The 17,928-nt window shown below is 55.1% G+C and overlaps 1 protein-coding gene across 3 annotated transcripts; it reads right to left on the reverse strand.

Annotated features, from left to right (window-relative positions):
* Window positions 1-1,216: 1,216 nt before the first annotated feature.
* On the reverse strand, window positions 1,217-16,761 carry VPS45 (vacuolar protein sorting 45 homolog). Of its 3 annotated transcripts, XR_008435185.1 has the most exons (16): window positions 15,487-16,760; window positions 15,260-15,394; window positions 14,898-14,958; window positions 14,319-14,398; window positions 13,651-13,719; window positions 13,266-13,403; window positions 12,825-12,935; window positions 11,425-11,559; window positions 11,014-11,127; window positions 10,601-10,768; window positions 8,060-8,218; window positions 6,609-6,716; window positions 6,240-6,361; window positions 4,747-4,878; window positions 1,779-2,406; window positions 1,217-1,301 (listed from the first exon to the last, which is right to left on the reverse strand). XR_008435185.1 is itself a non-coding variant. In XM_053967289.1 (15 exons), the coding sequence occupies exons 1-15, from the start codon at window positions 15,577-15,579 to the stop codon at window positions 2,319-2,321; spliced, it is 1,713 nt and encodes a 570-aa protein (XP_053823264.1). In that variant the 5' UTR covers window positions 15,580-16,760; the 3' UTR covers window positions 1,217-2,318. The 3 variants fall into 3 exon arrangements, 2 of the variants coding, with proteins under 2 accessions (XP_053823264.1, XP_053823265.1); XM_053967289.1 differs by having other exon boundaries at window positions 1,217-2,406; XM_053967290.1 differs by lacking the exon at window positions 8,060-8,218 and having other exon boundaries at window positions 1,217-2,406; window positions 15,487-16,761.
* Window positions 16,762-17,928: the final 1,167 nt, after the last annotated feature.

The raw sequence follows: 17,928 nt of genomic DNA on the forward strand, positions 1-17,928 counted from the left end.
AGAGCATGGCTTCCAAAAGTGGGGACACACTCAGCTTCCTAAAAATGCCCTTTTTGGTTTATTTTGTCTGTCTCCTTCATGTCCTGCAAGAAATAGATTGATCCATCATCCATCAGTGGATCAGCTTTCCAATGACAGCATCCATCCCATCCCTGGACATCCCCCACCCTTGATTTCAAGTTGTAGTTTCACCCCAGTACTCTGGAATTAATGCACGCAGAGTCCTAGGGATGTACTTGGATTATGGAGTATTTCCAGAGCTTCTGTGTTCGTATCCCATTCTGAGCATTGGCATTTTTGCCATGAGCTGTGGATGTGCTGCATACCTGAGAATACCTGGGACAGAGACACAAACCACTCTACACCAAATCCAGGGGTTGCCTTTTCATCCTGTGCAATCCTGAACTCCATGGGGCTCAGGACCAGGATTTGTCGTCTCTGTGCCTCAGTTTCCCATTTTACTCCAGAATTTGATCCAGACAGGGCTGATGGCAGAGGGACAGATGACCCACATTGGCTGCCCAGGGCCCCCAGTGTATCCCCAGGACAGCACAGAACCTGCCAGTTTATTTAATGACATTTTGCCTTCCAACTGGACTTGTCCTTCCTCACATCCTGTTTTTGGTGGCCAGGGCCTGCAGAGCACCGGCTGATGGCCAATACCAGATGGCACAGTGCTGGTGGCAGTAGGACAGCTCTGTTGTGCCCTTTGCATCCAGGGCCCACGCTCTTCCCAAAGGTCCTCTGGTGCCAGGGAAGTTGCCCTGAAACCACAGCAGGTAACGCACCTGCACACACCTCTCTCCCCATCCCTGAGAGCAGGAATTCAGCTGCAGTTGGGATCCTCAGGCTGTTCTGACAGTGCGACAGTGAGTCACACTGTGAAGGATGTGACCAGTGATTCAGAGCTGGAAACATCAACAATTTACATGGAAGGAAGGAGATAGGAGGGAACCCGTCTCCCATTTCTCTGCCAGGAACAGGAGGCTGCACTTCCAGCAATGAGGCTGACCCTGGAGGCTGCTCACCAGTGGTCAGTGCAGCTTCTCATCTCCATCCCCATCCCCATGGGCAGAATGAAAAGCCTCTCCAAGGTGTGTTTGTGTCTCTCCCTATATTCACAAACCCCCTTTGCTACCCCTGGCCCTGATGCTGTAGCTGCTCCTTGTGCTGATCCGTTATAAACCGTTGCCAAAATCGCCTCTTCTTGCAGAGCAGAGCAGCAAACTCTTGGTTTATTTATGTATTTAACACCCCACACACAACATTTTGCCTCTGGATATCAAGTGTGAAGCTGCTGCCTGGAAAGAGAGTGGAGTTTAATTAGGACACATGCTTTTCTTTGTCTCTGATGACAATTACAGCCTTAGTGTCTGGGGAAGGGGCTGCTGGAGGAGTGCATGGGACTCAGCTCCCCTCTGTTGGGGTCTCAGGCTGTCAGAGACCTGAGTCACTTGTCAGGGGGAATTCTTGCAGCTCTGCCTGTCCCAACGACACCAAAAATTCACCATACAGATGCCTACCCAGTTCCACCCTGGCTGTGGGCAGAGAATCTCCCCCCAGCACAGGTTTTGTTCTCCCCTCCTTCCCCAAAGAGCTGACCCCCAGGGCCAGGTCCCCTCCTCCCTGCAGGGCTTTGCTCTCTCCCACATCAACAGGACTTAGCTGTGATGCCAAGATAATTCCCAGGGATTTAGGAGCTCATTTCATTTGATCTGGCTTGTTAATTCCCAATCAAGTGCTGATTAGAGGCCAGGGAGCAGAGCTGGAAAACTCACTTGCAGGTTCCTTGGTGTGGTCCTGGAGGGGAACAAAAGCTCCCGTGGAGGCTCAGGCTGTAACTGCACCTTGTGGCCTTGGGAAAGGGAAAGTGGGAATCATCTAGCAGACAGATTCGGCCAAAGTGGGGGATTTAATAGGGTTCAACATATACAGACAACAGAGCAAAGGGCTCCTGTGCCCACCAGCCACGCCCCCACAGCTGCTCCCCCAGCATGGGGCAGCATCACTGGGCTCCTCATGGGACTCATCCCGTGCGTCCCATAAAGAGCCAGGAGCTGCAGGGATTCAAGGGCTTTCCCAGTCTCTCCTCAGGTCCTGGAGCTGTTTGTGAGGGGACCATCCCAGTCCTGGAGCTGTTTGTGAGGGGACAACGAGGAGCAGCAGTGGGGGCACATCCTTGTCGTTGGGCTAGTGCCAGCTCCAGCGTTCGCTGCCATTCTGGGTGTGGAGGGGAAGCTCCAGCTGCAGGGCAGGAACATCCTGCTCTGCTCTGGGAAAGCTCTGAATGTTAAAAAAAGTACTCATTCCTTCAGGATTCACCGTCGGCTGCTGGACCTTGGTGGGACTTGGGAGCTGTCAGTGCTTCGACCACGGAATCCTGCGGCTGTGACCTCCTCCAGGAAGCTGCCAGGAAAGGTTCAGGTCAGTGGGACAAGGACCAGAGATCTGCTCATGGCACCCTGATACTTGTCCCAGAGGTGTCCAAGGCCAGAGGGGCTGTGACTGTCCCCAGCACAAGCCTCAGGCCCGCTGGCATCACACCCCCACAGCTGGGAGCAGCTCCCAAAGCCAGGAATGCTCCCAGCTGCAAGGATGCTGCCCGAGGATGGTTCCTCTGGCAAGTGGCACCACGGCCATTCCCAGGCTGACTCATCCCTCAGTGTGCTGATCAGGTGATCTCAACAGCAGTGCTTAAAAAATACCCCAAAAGATAAAGAAATACAAAGAAAGATATGCCACAAATCCTACAGAAATGGGATTCCCCTGAACTGGGACTGGAGCAGATAGAGTTGTGAATCTTCAGGGGCTTGAAAAATAGTAAAACCCTCAAATCTCCTGCAAAACCCTGCAGCAACACCCAGCTCTGAGTCCCATCAGACACAGCTGGGAGGGGGCACAGCCGGGGCACTGCCCACCGTGGCACCAGCTCTGGCACAGGCTCTGGCACCTGGCTTTGTGCTCCAGCCTGAGCTCTCCCTCCTCCAGGTTATTTTTAGGCACTAGAATCAGGCAGAACTGAGCTCTGGCAGGGAATGACTGGTGTTTTTCGGGTCTCTGGTTCTGTGCTGTCTGGAGCAGGTTGTACCTGTGACCAGTGACACCTCAGGGTCCTTTGGCACGGCCTCTCTGAGCACATTCCCAGTCTGGAGCGACTGGAGGCAAGATCCAAACTCCCACCTGCCCTCCAGGGATGAGCTGCACCACAGCACAAATCCCCTCTGCTGAGGCTGCTGTTCCAAGGACCCTGCAGATCCTGCAGGAACAGGACCCAGCACAGGCATGTGCAGGTACCTCCCCAGCTGCTCCACCCAGCCAGGGCCTGGAGATGGAACTCTCAGGAGAAATGAGCCTTGTGCAGTGAGGAGGGTCCCCAGGAGGATCCGGTGCCACCACTGTAACTGGGTAACTGGGTCAGGCCCCACATCCTGGGATTAATCCCAGCAGGTTCATCTCAACCTGCCCAGGATGAGTCAGCCCCAGCACCAGATGTTCCTGGCAAACCCTTTTTATCCGATTATTGATCCTTTGTAACCCTTTCTCCTCCAAACCCTGCGGAATTGCTCTGGAATCCTTAGGAGCAGAGCGGATTCTCCATCCTTTGGGCCACCCCTCTGGGCCCACAGATGTTGGTCCCAGTTCCAGCAGGGAGTAAGAACAATGGGACCAGGATTAGGTGCTTACACGGCTGCTCAGCGCATTAACACCCAAATCCCCTTGTTTCTGGTGACATATCTGCCCTAATCCCACAGGAATCAGCAAGGCCATGGATTACGTGAGGGGTTGGGACACACTAAAACCTGGCTTTCCTCGTATCAGACACCCTATGGATGTGCTGAGATATCCCTGATCCTAGGGCACTGTGCTGAAATCGTGGGTAACAGTGGGCAGGAGACAGTTTTTTTGTCCTTCCATCCTCAGGGAAACCTTATCCAAGAGAAAATGGATCATTTGGGACAGGGCTGTTTCAGAGCAGGCCCTTTGCTGTCCTCTCCAGGCAGGACCGGGCCACATCCAGCCCTTCCAAAGCACCAGCCTTTTATTTTCCTTTCTTTTTTTTTTTTCCTACTTTATTCTTTGAAATGCAAATTTGGATACAGAATCCCAGCTTTTCTGTAAATAATTCAGGGACTGCACAGCAGCAGAGCCCAAACCAGCCCGGGTGGCTCCTAGCAGCACCAATCCAAGCAGATCCAATGATGGAGCTGCAGATCCTGAGCTTCAGCAGCAGCTCAGGATTTTCCCACCATCCCACACTGAGCACTGGGAATCTGGAGAGAATTCCTGCTCTCCTGCCTGGCCAGCAGCAAACTGTGCTGATGGGAAGCAATTCCCACTGTGGCCTCAATTCTTTCCTGTGCCCAAAGTGAGTAATTTGGGTTCAGGAAAAGTTATTTGTATTTATAAACCAGACATTTCCCACTGGGAATTCCATACTGACAAGGATCTTTGCCCACCTTCAGCAAAGCAGCTGCAGGTTCATTCAGTGCTGAATTCATATGTGGTGCCCTGGCTTCCCATTGTTATGAACTAGAAAAACTCAGCAGAAAACTCTACTTGCCTGCCCTTGAACTCATGGAAATGCAAGTTAAACCTCCAGCTCAGGGATGTGTCCCAGAGCCACCATGAGCACAGCTGGGTCCGGAGCACTGACACCCATTTCCATGTTGGGATCCCCCCAGGCATCCCAAATTCCTGCCCTGCCAGCAGTTTCACAGGCAGGATCTGCAGAGGGGTGGGTTTTACCTCCTGGTGTTGTGGATGGTGGTGCCACCCAGGACGATGCGGACGCCGGGGTTGGAGCGGTTCAGGTTGAACACAGCCAGAGCCTCCTCGTAGGTGGCCCCTCCGATGAGGAACACGATAATGTCCTGAGGCCTGGGATAAAGGCACAGATCATGGAATGGTTTGGCTTGAAGGGACCTCAAAGCTCATCTCTCAGGGACACACCTTCCACCAGACCGGCTGGATCCAAGCCCTGTCCAACCTAGCCTTGGACACTTTCAGGGATGGAGCAGCCACAAATATTGAGCTGGGATCAGACAAAGCCAAGGATAAATCCTGCACCTTGGAGGCAGTGATCCATGATCCTGAGGGTGCCTCCTCTAGACCCTCCCTCATCCCTGTGACATGCCAAGCTGAAAACAACCCACTGAATCCCCCAAAACCTCTCCTCTCCTAAACTTTCACCCACAGCCCTGAGCAGCCTCCAGCAGCACCACCCCGGTCCCTGTGGATCCACGTGCCATGTTTAATGCATGATCTGCTGGGGCTGGGAAATCAGGATCGATTCTGGAGTCAGGCAAGGACACAGGCTGCAGGAGCTGTGCTGCCTTGGAGCTCCCAGGCTCAGGGCTTGTGACTGATCAGGAACTGCCAGGATTTGTGCCTCAGTTCACCTGAGGGGACATTTCCCAGCCAGCAGGGAAATGTGGGATGGTCAAGGGAAGCCAAGCAAGAGGAAGGAGGGAAAGAGGGAAGGACCTGCCTCCGTCCCAACACAAACTCAGGTGTGCTGTGCACATCCTGCTTTCAAGTGAGCTGCTCCTTCCTTCCTTCCTTCTGTAACCACGCTCCCAATCCCTTGGAAGGACCAACACCAGGGATTTCTTTCTTGGATCACTGCTTGGACAGCATGACCTGGAGCAAAGCTGCTCCTGCCTGGTTGGGACACAGCAACAGAGGGAGCATGTTGGCCACTAGATCTCCATGGATCCCCACACCACTTCCTCCCTGCCCAAGTGGATGTGGGAAAGCAGGGAAAACTCATGGGAAAGGTGAGTGCAGTCCTTTCCCAATGTGATCTGTATCACCACTAAGCACCTAAAGCCTGTCTCCTCAGAGTCTGGGTTAGGTCTGCATGACCCTCTCCAGCAGGATCCCGTTTCCATTGGGAATAGTACTGGCTCAGGCCAGGAGAGCTGCTGCTGGACTATTTTTGGCAGTCCCCAAACACCATCACAGAGCCAGCTCTTGATGAGCAAGGGCTTGATCCTTCACCTGAGCCACCCAAGGGGAATGGCACATCCGAGCCAGCAAGCCAGGATAAGACATACACCAGTCCTGCTTCAGGGAACATTCTTGGGGATACAAGACCTCCACAATCAAGAGATTTCTGTGCCAACCCCTAGTTCTGTTCATCATCAGTCCAACCATGCTGTGGAGACAGCAGGGATGTCCCAGTGGCAGGGGCAGCCAGTGTGTCCCAGTGCAGGCTGTGCCCCAAAGGCCCCACATACCTGTCCCGGAGCGTGTTGGGGCCCAGGTAGGGATATTGGCTGTCCTTGAGCTTTCCCTTGATGAGCTGGTCCAGGGTTTCCTGCAGCAGGGGCTGGTGCTGGGTGTACACGTTCTCGATGCCCTGCAGCCGGAGAGAAGCTCTTTAGGAATTGGCCCAGCAAGGAAGGAGGATCAGCAGAGGCACAGCAGGTACTACCCCTGAATTTAGGATTGAGAAGCTCTCCAGCAGCTCACTCCCGTTGCTCTCAGTGGAATCAGGCCCTGAAGCCACCAAGCCAACAGCCCACAGCATTCCTGCCAGCCCTGCTCCTCCTCTGGGCTGCAGTTTTGGTTGAGTCTGTCCCCATTTCCCCAAGGCATCTCGGTACCTTCAGGCCTTTGAGGAACTGCTTGGTGATGGCCACGGCATCCTTGGGGCTGAACAGGTCACTGCCTCGGACACGCTTCCCTCCATACTCCACCACGGCGGACACCAGCTGTGCAGGGAGAGGGCAGGAGCCCCGTCAGCCTGGCAGCTCCTTCCAGGCTGTGCTGAGGAGTCACTGCAGACACCTCGTGGAGGTGTGGAATGGGGACAAGGAGCCACGGAGGCGATCCCAATGGAACTGCTCATGGAGGTGAGGGGGCAGAGCAGCAGCACACCCACACCCCCCAGACCCTCCTGCTTGAGGAGAGGCTTCATCTCCATCGCCTGCAGCAGCGACATCAGCTCCTCCACACGAGGTGACATCATCCCGCTCCTCCACCTCCTCCCCAGCTGCTCCTGGCACTGCCGCCTGTTCCCTCCCTGCCAGCTCCTCTCCATCCCCAGCCCCTCGCTGCAGCCACTGCCTGTGCTGCAGAAGCTGGGGAAAGTGGGGGAGGAAAAGAAGAGAGGAAGCACATCCCAGGCCCATGTATGTGCCACACTCCTCTCCCAGCAGGCTCCTGCCATCCCTTCTTTATTAAATCCTTCATAATATCACAGAATCAGACTAGTCAGGAGTGGAAGGGACCTCTGGAGTCCAACCCCAAACATCACTGATTTAGGAAATGAAAATCGAGTCACTCATTTAAAACACCTTTTAAAGCCATGCCCACAGGTCCCAGCCGAGCTCACAGCTCTGTGCAACAACACAGCCCTGGGCTGACCCGGAGCAGGCAGGTTTCACCCCAAACAGCAGCGATTCCCCCATCCTGTGGGACACCAGAGCTGCCCCCACCCTGCCTCACCTCGGGGTGACCCTGCAGTACCTGCCCTGCCCCACCCCGGGGTTACCTCGCTGTACCTGCCCCCATCCTGCTCCACCTGGGGTTACCTGGTGGTACCTGCCCCCATCCTGCCCCACCCGGGGTTACCTGCAGTACCTGCCCTGCCCCACCCGGGGTTACCTGGTGGTACCTGCCCCCTATCCTGCCCCACCCGGGGTTACCTGGCGGTACCTGCCCCCCATCCTGCCCCACCCCGGGGTTACCTGGCAGTACCTGCCCTGCCCCACCCGGGGTTACCTGGCGGTACTTGCCCCCCATCCTGCCCCACCCCGGGGTTACCTGGCAGTACCTGCCCTGCCCCACCCGGGGTTACCTGGCGGTACCTGCCCTGCCCCACCCAGGGTTACCTGGCGGTACCTGCCCTGCCCCACCCGGGGTTACCTGGCAGTACCTGCCCCCCATCCTGCCCCACCCCGGCGTTACCTGGCGGTACCTGCCCTGCCCCACCCCGGGGTTACCTGGCAGTACCTGCCCTGCCCCACCCGGGGTTACCTGGCGGTACTTGCCCCCCATCCTGCCCCACCCCGGGGTTACCTGGCGGTACCTGCCCTGCCCCACCCGGGGTTACCTTGCGGTACCTGTCGGTGCCGCCGCGGCCGCGCAGCTCCTCCAGCAGTGCCGGGAGGCCGCTGCTGGCGTGGCGCTCGTAGCGCAGCGCGTAGAGCATCACCAGCCGTGCCGCGTCCAGCTCCGACACCCGCGGGCTCTGCAGCAGCCGCCGCACGCTCTGCGGGACACACGGCACCGCTCAGGGCCACACCGCACTGCTCCAGTGCCCACAGCCTCGGGGAGCGACTGCCTTCAGTGGTGTCACCGCCTTATCAGTCATTTATCAGTCACTTATCAGACTGGTTTCACTGGTGTCACTGCCCAGCAACAACACTGCCACAGAGGCAGTGCAAGAGGATCCAGTTGTGGCATAAACCCCACAGCCCGGCTTCCTCAGGTGTTTCACAGGAGGATTTACTGGAGTACCGGTTGGTTTTGGGTCTTTCCATGGAACTGGGAATTCACAACGCACCTCTGATGGGTCCTGAGCCCCTTGTGGTGCTGCAGGAGGGGGAGGTTGTGCACAGGCACTGACACCTCCAAGCTCTGCCTGGATCTTTCCAGGTTGAGCAGAGCCACCCCACAAGTTCCATCACTATAGTGGCTGCAAAAAAACCCTCAGGCAATCCCCCCCCAACTCCATTTCCTTTTTGGAGAGTGCAAGGCAGAGGCATCAAAGTCTCAGCAAACCTTTGGATGTGAGACGTGGAGGAATAAACTGCACATTTGGAAGAAAAGGAGGGAAGGAATTAAAGCATGGAAAGAGAAATCCCAACTACGGGAAAGAGCAGGGCTCTGTTATCACTCCTGATCTGCTGCTGGATTCACCACCTTGGCCCAGATGTTTGTTGGCATCTATTTAACTGATGCTGACTAAAAACACAGCATAAAATCCTGGCTGTGAGGAGGAATTTCACCATTGAAGGTCAGGAATTCACCTGTGAGGGGAGAGCCAGAGCCCCAGGGAGGTTCCTGTGCTGGCAGCGCCAGGACCAGCAGGAAGCAGAGAACAGAACAGCCATTGTCCTTGGGAGGAGCCGGGATTCCAACCCTCCATTCAGCTCCCAGGCCTCATGCACTGTGTCAGGGTTAATGAGAGCCCAGGGGAGGAAGAACCCAAATGTCCCAGACTGGGGGGAGCAAGGCCATCAGAGATCCAACAATCCCTGAAGTGACATCAGGGGAGAACAATTCCACCCTTATTCCAGGCTCTGGCTGCTGCTTCTTGTCCCGTGGCCTTGCCCCTCTTGCTGCCAGTGGGAGCCGCAGCAGGGACAGCCCAGGGTGGGGTGGCTGCAGGGACAAAGATCCCACCTACAGGGGTTTCCATTTATTTCCAAGCTCCTGCATATCTTCCAGTGGCCTCAGTTGTCAGAAATACAACAGGGCTTTTCAGGCACAGGGCTGGATGGAAACTGAGGAAACTGAGGCAGCATTTCTGCTCTAAAACTGGAGAAATGCTGTTTGTGTAGAGCAGGACCAAGGTGACCACAGGAACACCAGGATTCACCTGGCACCAGCTCTGTTCTGCATATATTCCATCAAAAATCATGGCTCACGGTGCAGGGAGGGAACAGACTGGGAATATTTGACTTTTAAACTGCAACAACCTGAGCTGGAGACAGTGATACAGCATGAGGACCTCAGAGGCTGCTCCCAGCAAACACATTTCTGGCTGCATTCCCAGTTCCATACTCAGCCATGTAAATCCTGCCAGACACCAGCTATGGAATCCCATCCCTACACTCGCTGGTCCATAGGGAAGCATCAGCCCAGGGAATGCCAGCACATTCCACCTCTGGGGACAGTCCAGTGTTATCCCCTCGGCCCCCACCTGGAGTTCAGAGTCACAGAGGTGGGGAAGAAACTGATCTCAAACCTGCTGGAAATGCTTTTCCTCATTTCCCAATCCCTCTGCTTCCCCAGTGCCATGCAGGTGTCTTTTATGTGTTGGGAATCCCCCTCCACTACTGAAAATCAAGGAATCACTTCTCAGAAGTGAGTGCTCTGAGCCAGCCCCATCCCAAAGCTGCTGTTGAACACCAGCCCAAATCCATCACCAGTGACTCTGCCAGACCCTGCTCTGATCACGGCACAAGGGGCCACACTCAGCTGTCACAGAGCCTCCCTCCAGCTTTTCCAGGCCTCTCTGCCAAAGAAATCTTGGATCTAAGAGTCCTTCCAGTGGCTTTTCTTAAAAAAATACGTAAAGACAATTCCACGGATTCCAGCTCTTCTCCTGCTCAGCAAACACATCAGCTCCTGCATAGCATCTGAGGTTGTTTTATCCTAGTGCCTGCCAGAAGCCAACTGGCTGAATATAATGAAAGAATGTTGGATTGTGGGATGTAAGGACAGGATTTGCAAAGATGCTTCTCAAGCCAGTTATTAACGATGACTCATTCCCATCTGAGCTGAGCGCCGAGGAGCAATTCCACATGCAGTGTCCCTCCCCACGGGGTATCCCCACACAGAGCTCCCACTGCCTCCCAGCATCAAATCCCCACTGCCAAGGGAGTGATGGGATGAAACCCCCCCAATCCAGAGCCAGGATGAGTACCTGGAGGGCACTGGAATGGTCATTCTGGCAGGCCAGCTCCTGCTCCACCTCTGACACCTCCAGCAGGTTCCGCTCCGCCACGAGCCGGGACAGCTCCCCCACCACTGTCACGTGCTTGGACACTGTGCCTGACATCTTCTTGAACTGAGGGTAGTTCTCCACAAAGGCCTGTGATGGGAAACTGAGGCAGTGGGTGCTTCCAGGGAAAAGCAGGAGATAGAAGATGGGTGCAGCCAGCCACAAACTGCACAAATTCCCAGCAATTCTCTGCAGGTGTGCAGATGATCAGACACCTTGAACTCAGGAGCCCACAGGATTTCTCTCATTACCAGGAGATTTCTGGGAGGGATGTACTTTTTATTTACTCCTAACATTGAAGGATGGGACACAGCTGGGATGGACTTTGTTCGTACCTTCATATCCGCTATGGACTCCAGCTTCTGCTGCTCCTTTGGCTTCCTCTTCTGGAAATCCTCCATCAGGTTCTTGATGTTGGTGCCAATCTCGGCAAAGTTCAGGTACATGTTCTGTGTGGAACAAGATGGGAAGCAGAGGGAAACTCATTTGAGAGAGTCTTGACCAAGGAAGAACCTTGAGCAGCTGGAGAAGGTAGCTCCATCCCCCAAAACCTGCAGCAGGGTTTGAAATCAAACTACAAACACGTTTTCTAGGACATGTAATCTCACATCAGATGTCACTGGTGCTGCACACTGACAGTCACAAATGGCACATCCCCACCCTGAGGCTCAAAGTCATGGGGAAGCTCCTTTCCCATGGCAAACCCCCAGGTTTGGGTGCTGGAGAAGCCTCCCTGGGACACCTACGTTGGCGTAGAACTCATCGTTCTCAGCTGACAGGACGACCTCCCGCAGGTCCTTGCTGATCCCCGGCACCCGGGACAGGTCGATGCGGTTGTTGTTGATCCCCAGCAGCTCGTGCACCATGGCCTGGTACGTCCACTGCCAGGGGACAGAGGAAGGCAAAGGGATGACCTTGGTGAGACACAGCACTGGGAAATCAATGGACTTCAGCTGAACCCAGCCAGAGCTGCTCCAGGACACACAGCAGAGTTTGGGAGTGTGTCCCTCAGAGCAGCCAAGACATTCCGATGAAAATAAATATCATGGATGAATAATCAGATGGGGAGACAGTGCAGAGGGAAACCTCCCCCTCCAGGGCCATTCCAGAATCACAGTATCATGGGATGGTTTGGGTTGGAAGGGACATTAAACCCATCCTGTTCATGGCAGGGACACATCCCACCAGATCAGGAATTCCTGCAGGTACCTTCAAAAGAGACTGAAGAGGGATGGGGATTAACATTCCTGTTCCAACACCTCTGTTGGCCACCAAACCCCACAACTTTCTGTCCAGGCAGGGAGAGGTCCCACAGTTCCACTGCAGAATTTCCTACATGCTCCACTGGCAGGAGCATTTCTGCACATCAGGAGTTTCTATTTTTATCCTGAGAAGTCTAATAATAACCCAGAGAGAACAGTGACAGCTGATCAGAGCCCTGCCGTGCCCAACACTCCATTTACATCCCCGGGAATCTCTTCGGGATAGGAAATCCTGAAACAGCAGATAATGCCTGATGCTGAGCACAATCCTAAACACCACAAACCAGGTGTGAGCTGGGCTGTGACAGCCACACCCCTCTGTGACACAGATGTCACCTCCAGCTCCTGCAGAACCGGTGTTACAGCAGCTCTGGGGCTGCTGGTCCCACCCAGGTGCAATTCCTGATCCCCAGGTTCCAAGGGAACCCCACAGAAATGAAGAGAGACCAACAGATCCTGTCAGGATCTGCAGCACAGCATGGAACAAACAAATCCAACAGCTCCCAGCAAATCCAGCAGCCATCAACAACAGAGGGAGACTCAGCAGGGCAAGGTCACTCGACACTTGTGTGCTGCCCACAGCCCCACAAACAACCCTTGGGAAAGGCCCTGCAAAGCACTGGGGCTCCAGAAGCCACGTGGAAGTGCTGGTGGCCCTGCTTTCCAGGGTGCTGGGTCCATCTGCCACTGAAGTCAGCACAAAAAACCCCCACTCAGGTCTGGAAAACCTAGCCAGGGGATAAAAGAGGGATTTCACAGGGATTGGGAGGAGGAAGCAACACTTTTCTCTCCTACATCCAACCCATGACCTGACAGAGGTAGAACTCCAGCTGCCGCAGGACTCCCACCCCTGCCCCAGCCTGGCACACCTGGGTGTGACTCACCTGGTTCAGGAGTGGGGTGATGGCATCGTCCGACCGGTCCAGGATGAGGAGCAGGGGAGGGACCTCGGTGCGCCGGAAATCAAACAGCTCGTACTCCTTCGTGATCACTTGCTGTGGAGAAATGGGAAAAATCCCACTTGAACGCCTGGAAAAGGCTCCCTCTCAGCGTGGACTCAGGCACAGAGGGAAGGGAGGGTGAAACCCCAACTGTGCTGCTTTGTCTGCACTGCCAGAAGGAGCTGAAGGCCCCAGGGAACTGGGACACCGCTCCCAGGAATGCTGTACTGGGAGCAGAGCGGGACACGACCTGCCCAGTGCTGGGCCTCGAAGTAAATGATGGAATTTACAGGAACTGACTGAAAACAGGTGTTTCCCTCCACATGTGAAAAACCAACCAAGACTGAATTCATCCTAAAGGGATGTGCTGTGGGTTGCTCTCACCTTCACACACTCGGCCAAGCGCTTTGCTGGCTCTGAGGAGAGCTGGTAGCGGATCATGGGGCACTTCTTCAGGGACAGGAGCAGAGCAGTGAGCCCTTGGGTTGTCCTGGTGAGCTGAGCCGGGTCCCAGCTGCGGCCCTGGAAGGAAAAGCTGCACCTCATGTGGATGCACTGGTCCCAAACTTTCCCACGTCCTTGTTTCTAAGTCCTGAAGTCTCACAGGAAAGCGCAGCTGCACTGGAGCAGCAGATACCCAGGGGCTGAACACAAACTCCCTGGTGTTCCTCTCCTTGCCACGGCCCATTCCCCTCCAGCAGCTCCCCAGTGCCCCGGGTTATGAGGGCTACACGTTACCCAGTGCAAGGACAACTCGCCGCGTTCCTACCCGACAGCAGCCCAGGAGGTTCAGGGAGAAGACGTGTGGGTTCACCGCAATGTAGTCGCCATAGAACTCCTGGGGAAGGGAGCAGGACAGTCCTGTGTCTCTGACCCTGACCCCATGGGCCAGCACTAGCCACCCAGCCCCCACCACCACCTGGACACACTGGCTCAGACCATCCTTCCTTCCTCCACCCCAAACCCCTCCAACCCCCAACCCCGCTGAGAACTCCCCTCCCATTGGGACTGTGCATTGCTCCAGTGCCCAGCTCTTCATCAGCACCACAAACGTGGACTCATGGAATTACTGACTTTGGAAAAGCTCTTTAAGACCACTGAGTCCCTCCAGCACTGCCAAGGCCACCACTAACCCATGCCCACAAGTGCCACATCCACATGGATTTGAACTAGGCAGCACCTTGTGAGACACCAAAAACACCTTGTGAGACACCAAAAACACCTTGTGAGACACCAAAAAGCAGCTGTGAGAGCACAGGGCACAGAGGAACGAGACCTTTTCTGCCTTTTACCTCTTCATCCCACATTTGTGTCCATCCCTCCTCCCACCCAGGCTTGGCATGCACCAGTTGAGAACAACAGCCCTCCTGCTCCCAGTGTCTGGCAGCCCGGACCTTCCCTTTGCTTTTGGATCTACCTAAAACATCCAAACTTCACCTGGACTTCAGCCACGACCTCCTGCTCATCGGCCTCGGCCAAGGCCTTCACATCGCTCTTGCTGATGACGTTGCTGAAATCTGGGAGGAAACAGGGAAGGGACAGTGGGGCTCCATGCAGACCCCGTGGCAGTCTGATCCCTTCTGGAGCAGGAGCAGATCCCACAGAGACCCTCTAACCCTGCACCTGCAGGTGCTGGAATCCTCAGCCACCTCCCAGGGATGCTCCCAACTCATTCCCTGCCCATCTCCCCAGCGCCTGGTCCCGCTGCGTCCTGCAGAGCCACAATGACATCTAGAGGCCACTTCACCCAGCTCCTGGCATCCTCCTGACTAATTCCTCGGCTGCAGGACTGCACTTCAACCCCAAACCAGCTGGAGTCATTCTGCCTCATTCCCAAACCCGTGGAACATTCCGTGGCACGAGCAGGACACGTGGGAAGCCCCTGCCTGATACGCCTGGCACAGGAGGGCACCGTGTGATCTGCACTGAGGTGTGGAGCCCGTCCCATCCACACTGGGATGCGGAGCCTGTTCCAGATTTACGGAGCTCCAGGACCCCTGGACTCCTCATACTCACAGATGAAGTAGATGCTGTACTTGGGCCTTCGCAGCTCCTGCACCAGGAGCTCCACGTTCTCCTGGATGGAAACAGCACCAGGAAGAGCAGAGTTAAGGAACACGGAACCATGGAATCGTTAGGGCTGGAAAAGCCTCTGAGATCTCGGTATCCAGCCATTCCCCCAGCACCGCCAAGGCCACCACGGAGCCCTGTCCCCAGCTGCCACATCCACACGGATTTGAACTATTCCAGGGACTGTGGCCCCACCACTGCCCTGTGACAGGGCTGAACAACCCTTTGCATGAAGGAATTTTCCTGAATATCCAACTTAAACCTCCCCAGCACGATTTGAGGCCGTTTCCTCCCGCTCTGCCCCGTACCTTGGTGGGCCGCAGGAAGCAGATGGCCTTGAGGTGCTTCATGGGCTCCCTGTTGGGCGAGTCCAGGCGCTCGAAGAGATAAACCTCGCGCTGCAGGATCTCGGACTGGGTGTACACCACGCTCACGGCGCCGGTCTGAGGGCGGCAGGGGGACAGCGCCCGTCACGGCGGCCCTGAGCCCGGCTCCCGGCCCCGCCGCCCTCCACGCTCCCGGCCCAGCCGCTCACCGTCTCCCGGTCCATCAGCAGCACCTTCATGCCGGGGCCGCTGTCCTCGATCATCTTGGACACGTACTGCCGGACCGCCAGCACCGCGTTCATCTTGGCGGGGATGCTCCTCTACCGGGCTGCCCCTCACCCGCTTCGGCCAGCTTCGGCCCGACTTCGGCCCCGGTTTCGGCCGGCTTCGGCCTCTCTTCGGTCCGGCTTCGGCCCGCTTCGGCCCGGTTTCGGCCGGCTTCGGCCTCTCTTCGGTCCGGCTTCGGCCCGCTTCGGCCTCTCTTCGGCCTCTCTTCGGCCCGCTTCGGTCTCTCTTCGGCCCGGCTTCGGCTCCGCCCCGTCCGGCCCCGCCGCCTGCTGGGAGCTGTAGTCCGGCAGCGGGAGCGGCCCCGCCAGCCGCGCCCCCGGGGTCCCGCAGCCCCGGCCCGTCCTTCCCCTCCCGAAGGGACCCGAGCAGTGGAAATGGCTCGGGAGGGCGGAGCAGTTTGACACTGAGCCCAACCGCACTCACCCCACAGTTAAACCCACCCAAACCTACCTTAAAACAACACGAGCCCGCTCCAACCCGCACTAAATGCACCCTAAAACAAACCTAAGCCCATCCTAAACACACACAAACCCCCTCCAGGTCTACCCAAACCACCTCAAACACCCCCAAATCGTCGCAGACCCACCCCAAGCTCCCAGGAAGGCTCGGCACACCCGAGGGTCCCCCTGGGGTCCCCAAAGACAAAGGACGTGACTCGGTTTCACTGAGCTGCTCCTGGAAATTCAGGATGGACAAGGCTGGTGCTCCGGGACCAGCCCGGCCCCGCTAATCCCGGGAGCAGGACGCTGGGATTAGGTGCTATTCCCGGCAGGACAGAGCTGACCCGGGGCCAGGCACTCCCCCGCTGCCAAAGTCCTATTTATAACGGGGGATAACAATTAATTAATGAGTATGTCCTGCCTTTCACTTCCAATTAAGCGGCCCCCACTTCCTCTCAGAGTGACGGACACCTTTGTCGTCTTTAATCCTTCAATTTCCTGCCAAGATTTTGCTTTTCACTTCCAAACACTTTGGCTCTTCTTTCCTGGAGGCTGGAGAGTTTTGCACACGTACAAACCCCAAAGATCTGAGTGGTTTAAATAGGGATTTACCTAGAAAAATACAACTCCAGTATTTTCTTTCTTACTTTTTTTTATTTCTTGCCTGATTTTGTTTCTCACATCCAAACTGATGCTTTAAGGAGTGTGTGGGTGCTCCTGGCCAAAGGATACACACAGTAACGGCAAATGGTATTAAAAAATTGGGATTTAATTGCATCTGATTGATTTCTGGCCTTATTGTTAAATGATTCCGTGTCTGGAAAGTGCTGGTTTAGTTATTGTCCAGTTTCCTTGGAAATGCTTTTGGATTTTATTTGTGAACTGACCAAACCCAGGGTGTCATCTCCTCTTTAAATCCGTCTTTGTCCTTGTCCTTAGGGAAGACAAACCCCTTCTTGTGCCATTTTAATGAGATGAATCACAAACCAAATCTCTGAGGCTTCTCGGTGGGATGTTTACCCCTGGTTTGCAGGTAAAACATTTTAAGCATCTTTTATTCTGCAGAAATTTTACACTTTTCATTCCCCACAGGCTGATTGGTGGGGTGGGAGAACAGTTCCATGTCCCAGGAGTGGTTGGAATCATGGATTTATTTAGGCTGGAAAAGATCTCTGTGTTTGCTGTAATTTTCAATTATACTTGAAGCATTTATTCAAGTATAATTTCTGTAAATAACCCTGATTTAACCTCACCAACAACTTCCCTGGGCCTGTCACCACTGTCCAGGCACGAGGACAGACGTTGGTCCCTAAATTGAGGCAATAGGATTGTCCTGGATTATGGCACTGCTATTTGAAGGGATTGAATTTGGCGTCGATTCTTTTCAAAAGCAATGGATTCTCCACTCCTGATTCCAAGGGGGAATGGCCAGGGCAGCCTGTGCCATCCCTGTGTGGGGCAGTTGTCCTTGTCCCTGGCTCTGGAGGGACCAGCAGCACCCATCTCGGGGTCTGGGTGTTGGGAATGACCCCAGGAGTGTAAAAATCCTCATTTCCCAGCCCGTGCAGGCAAAGAAGGAGTCTGAGTGCACAGGGTCGGCTTCTCGAGGGTGTTCATTTTCCCTTTTCTAGAACATTCTCTCTCTGCCCTGCTGAGCTCTGTCCAGCAGCTCGGCCATGGCATTCTGTCTGCCCTCAGGGCGGTGTTCACATTTTATACTCAAAACTCCGTGTGCCATATTTACAATATTGTGCCAATATCTGTCATTTCTGTTGGACAGTGTGTCCCTACCTTAAACCAACAGAAAAGTGTCACCACCACAGCAAGACATGGAGGGCAAGGAGAAGGAGAAAGAAGGTCAGGACACGCCCAAATCCCTCCATCTTGTACCCCTGAACCCCATTCTAAAAACCCCAAAATTCT

The sequence above is a fragment of the Vidua chalybeata genome, chromosome 29 (assembly GCF_026979565.1).
Source record: "Vidua chalybeata isolate OUT-0048 chromosome 29, bVidCha1 merged haplotype, whole genome shotgun sequence".
NCBI classification, from domain to species: domain Eukaryota; kingdom Metazoa; phylum Chordata; class Aves; order Passeriformes; family Viduidae; genus Vidua; species Vidua chalybeata.

What these genes read in the sequence shown, in the direction of transcription:
- VPS45 (XM_053967289.1), bottom strand. Translation starts at nt 15,579, where the DNA reads ATGAACGCGGTGCTGGCGGTCCGGCAGTACGTGTCCAAGATGATCGAG. An exon ending in AGGTCGTGGCTGAAGTCCAG is followed by an intron (nt 13,720 to 14,318) that starts GTGAAGTTTGGA and finishes TCCCTTCCCCAG; the next exon opens with GAGTTCTATGGCGACTACAT. An exon ending in AGTCCATAGCGGATATGAAG is followed by an intron (nt 10,769 to 11,013) that starts GTACGAACAAAG and finishes TTCCCATCACAG; the next exon opens with GCCTTTGTGGAGAACTACCC.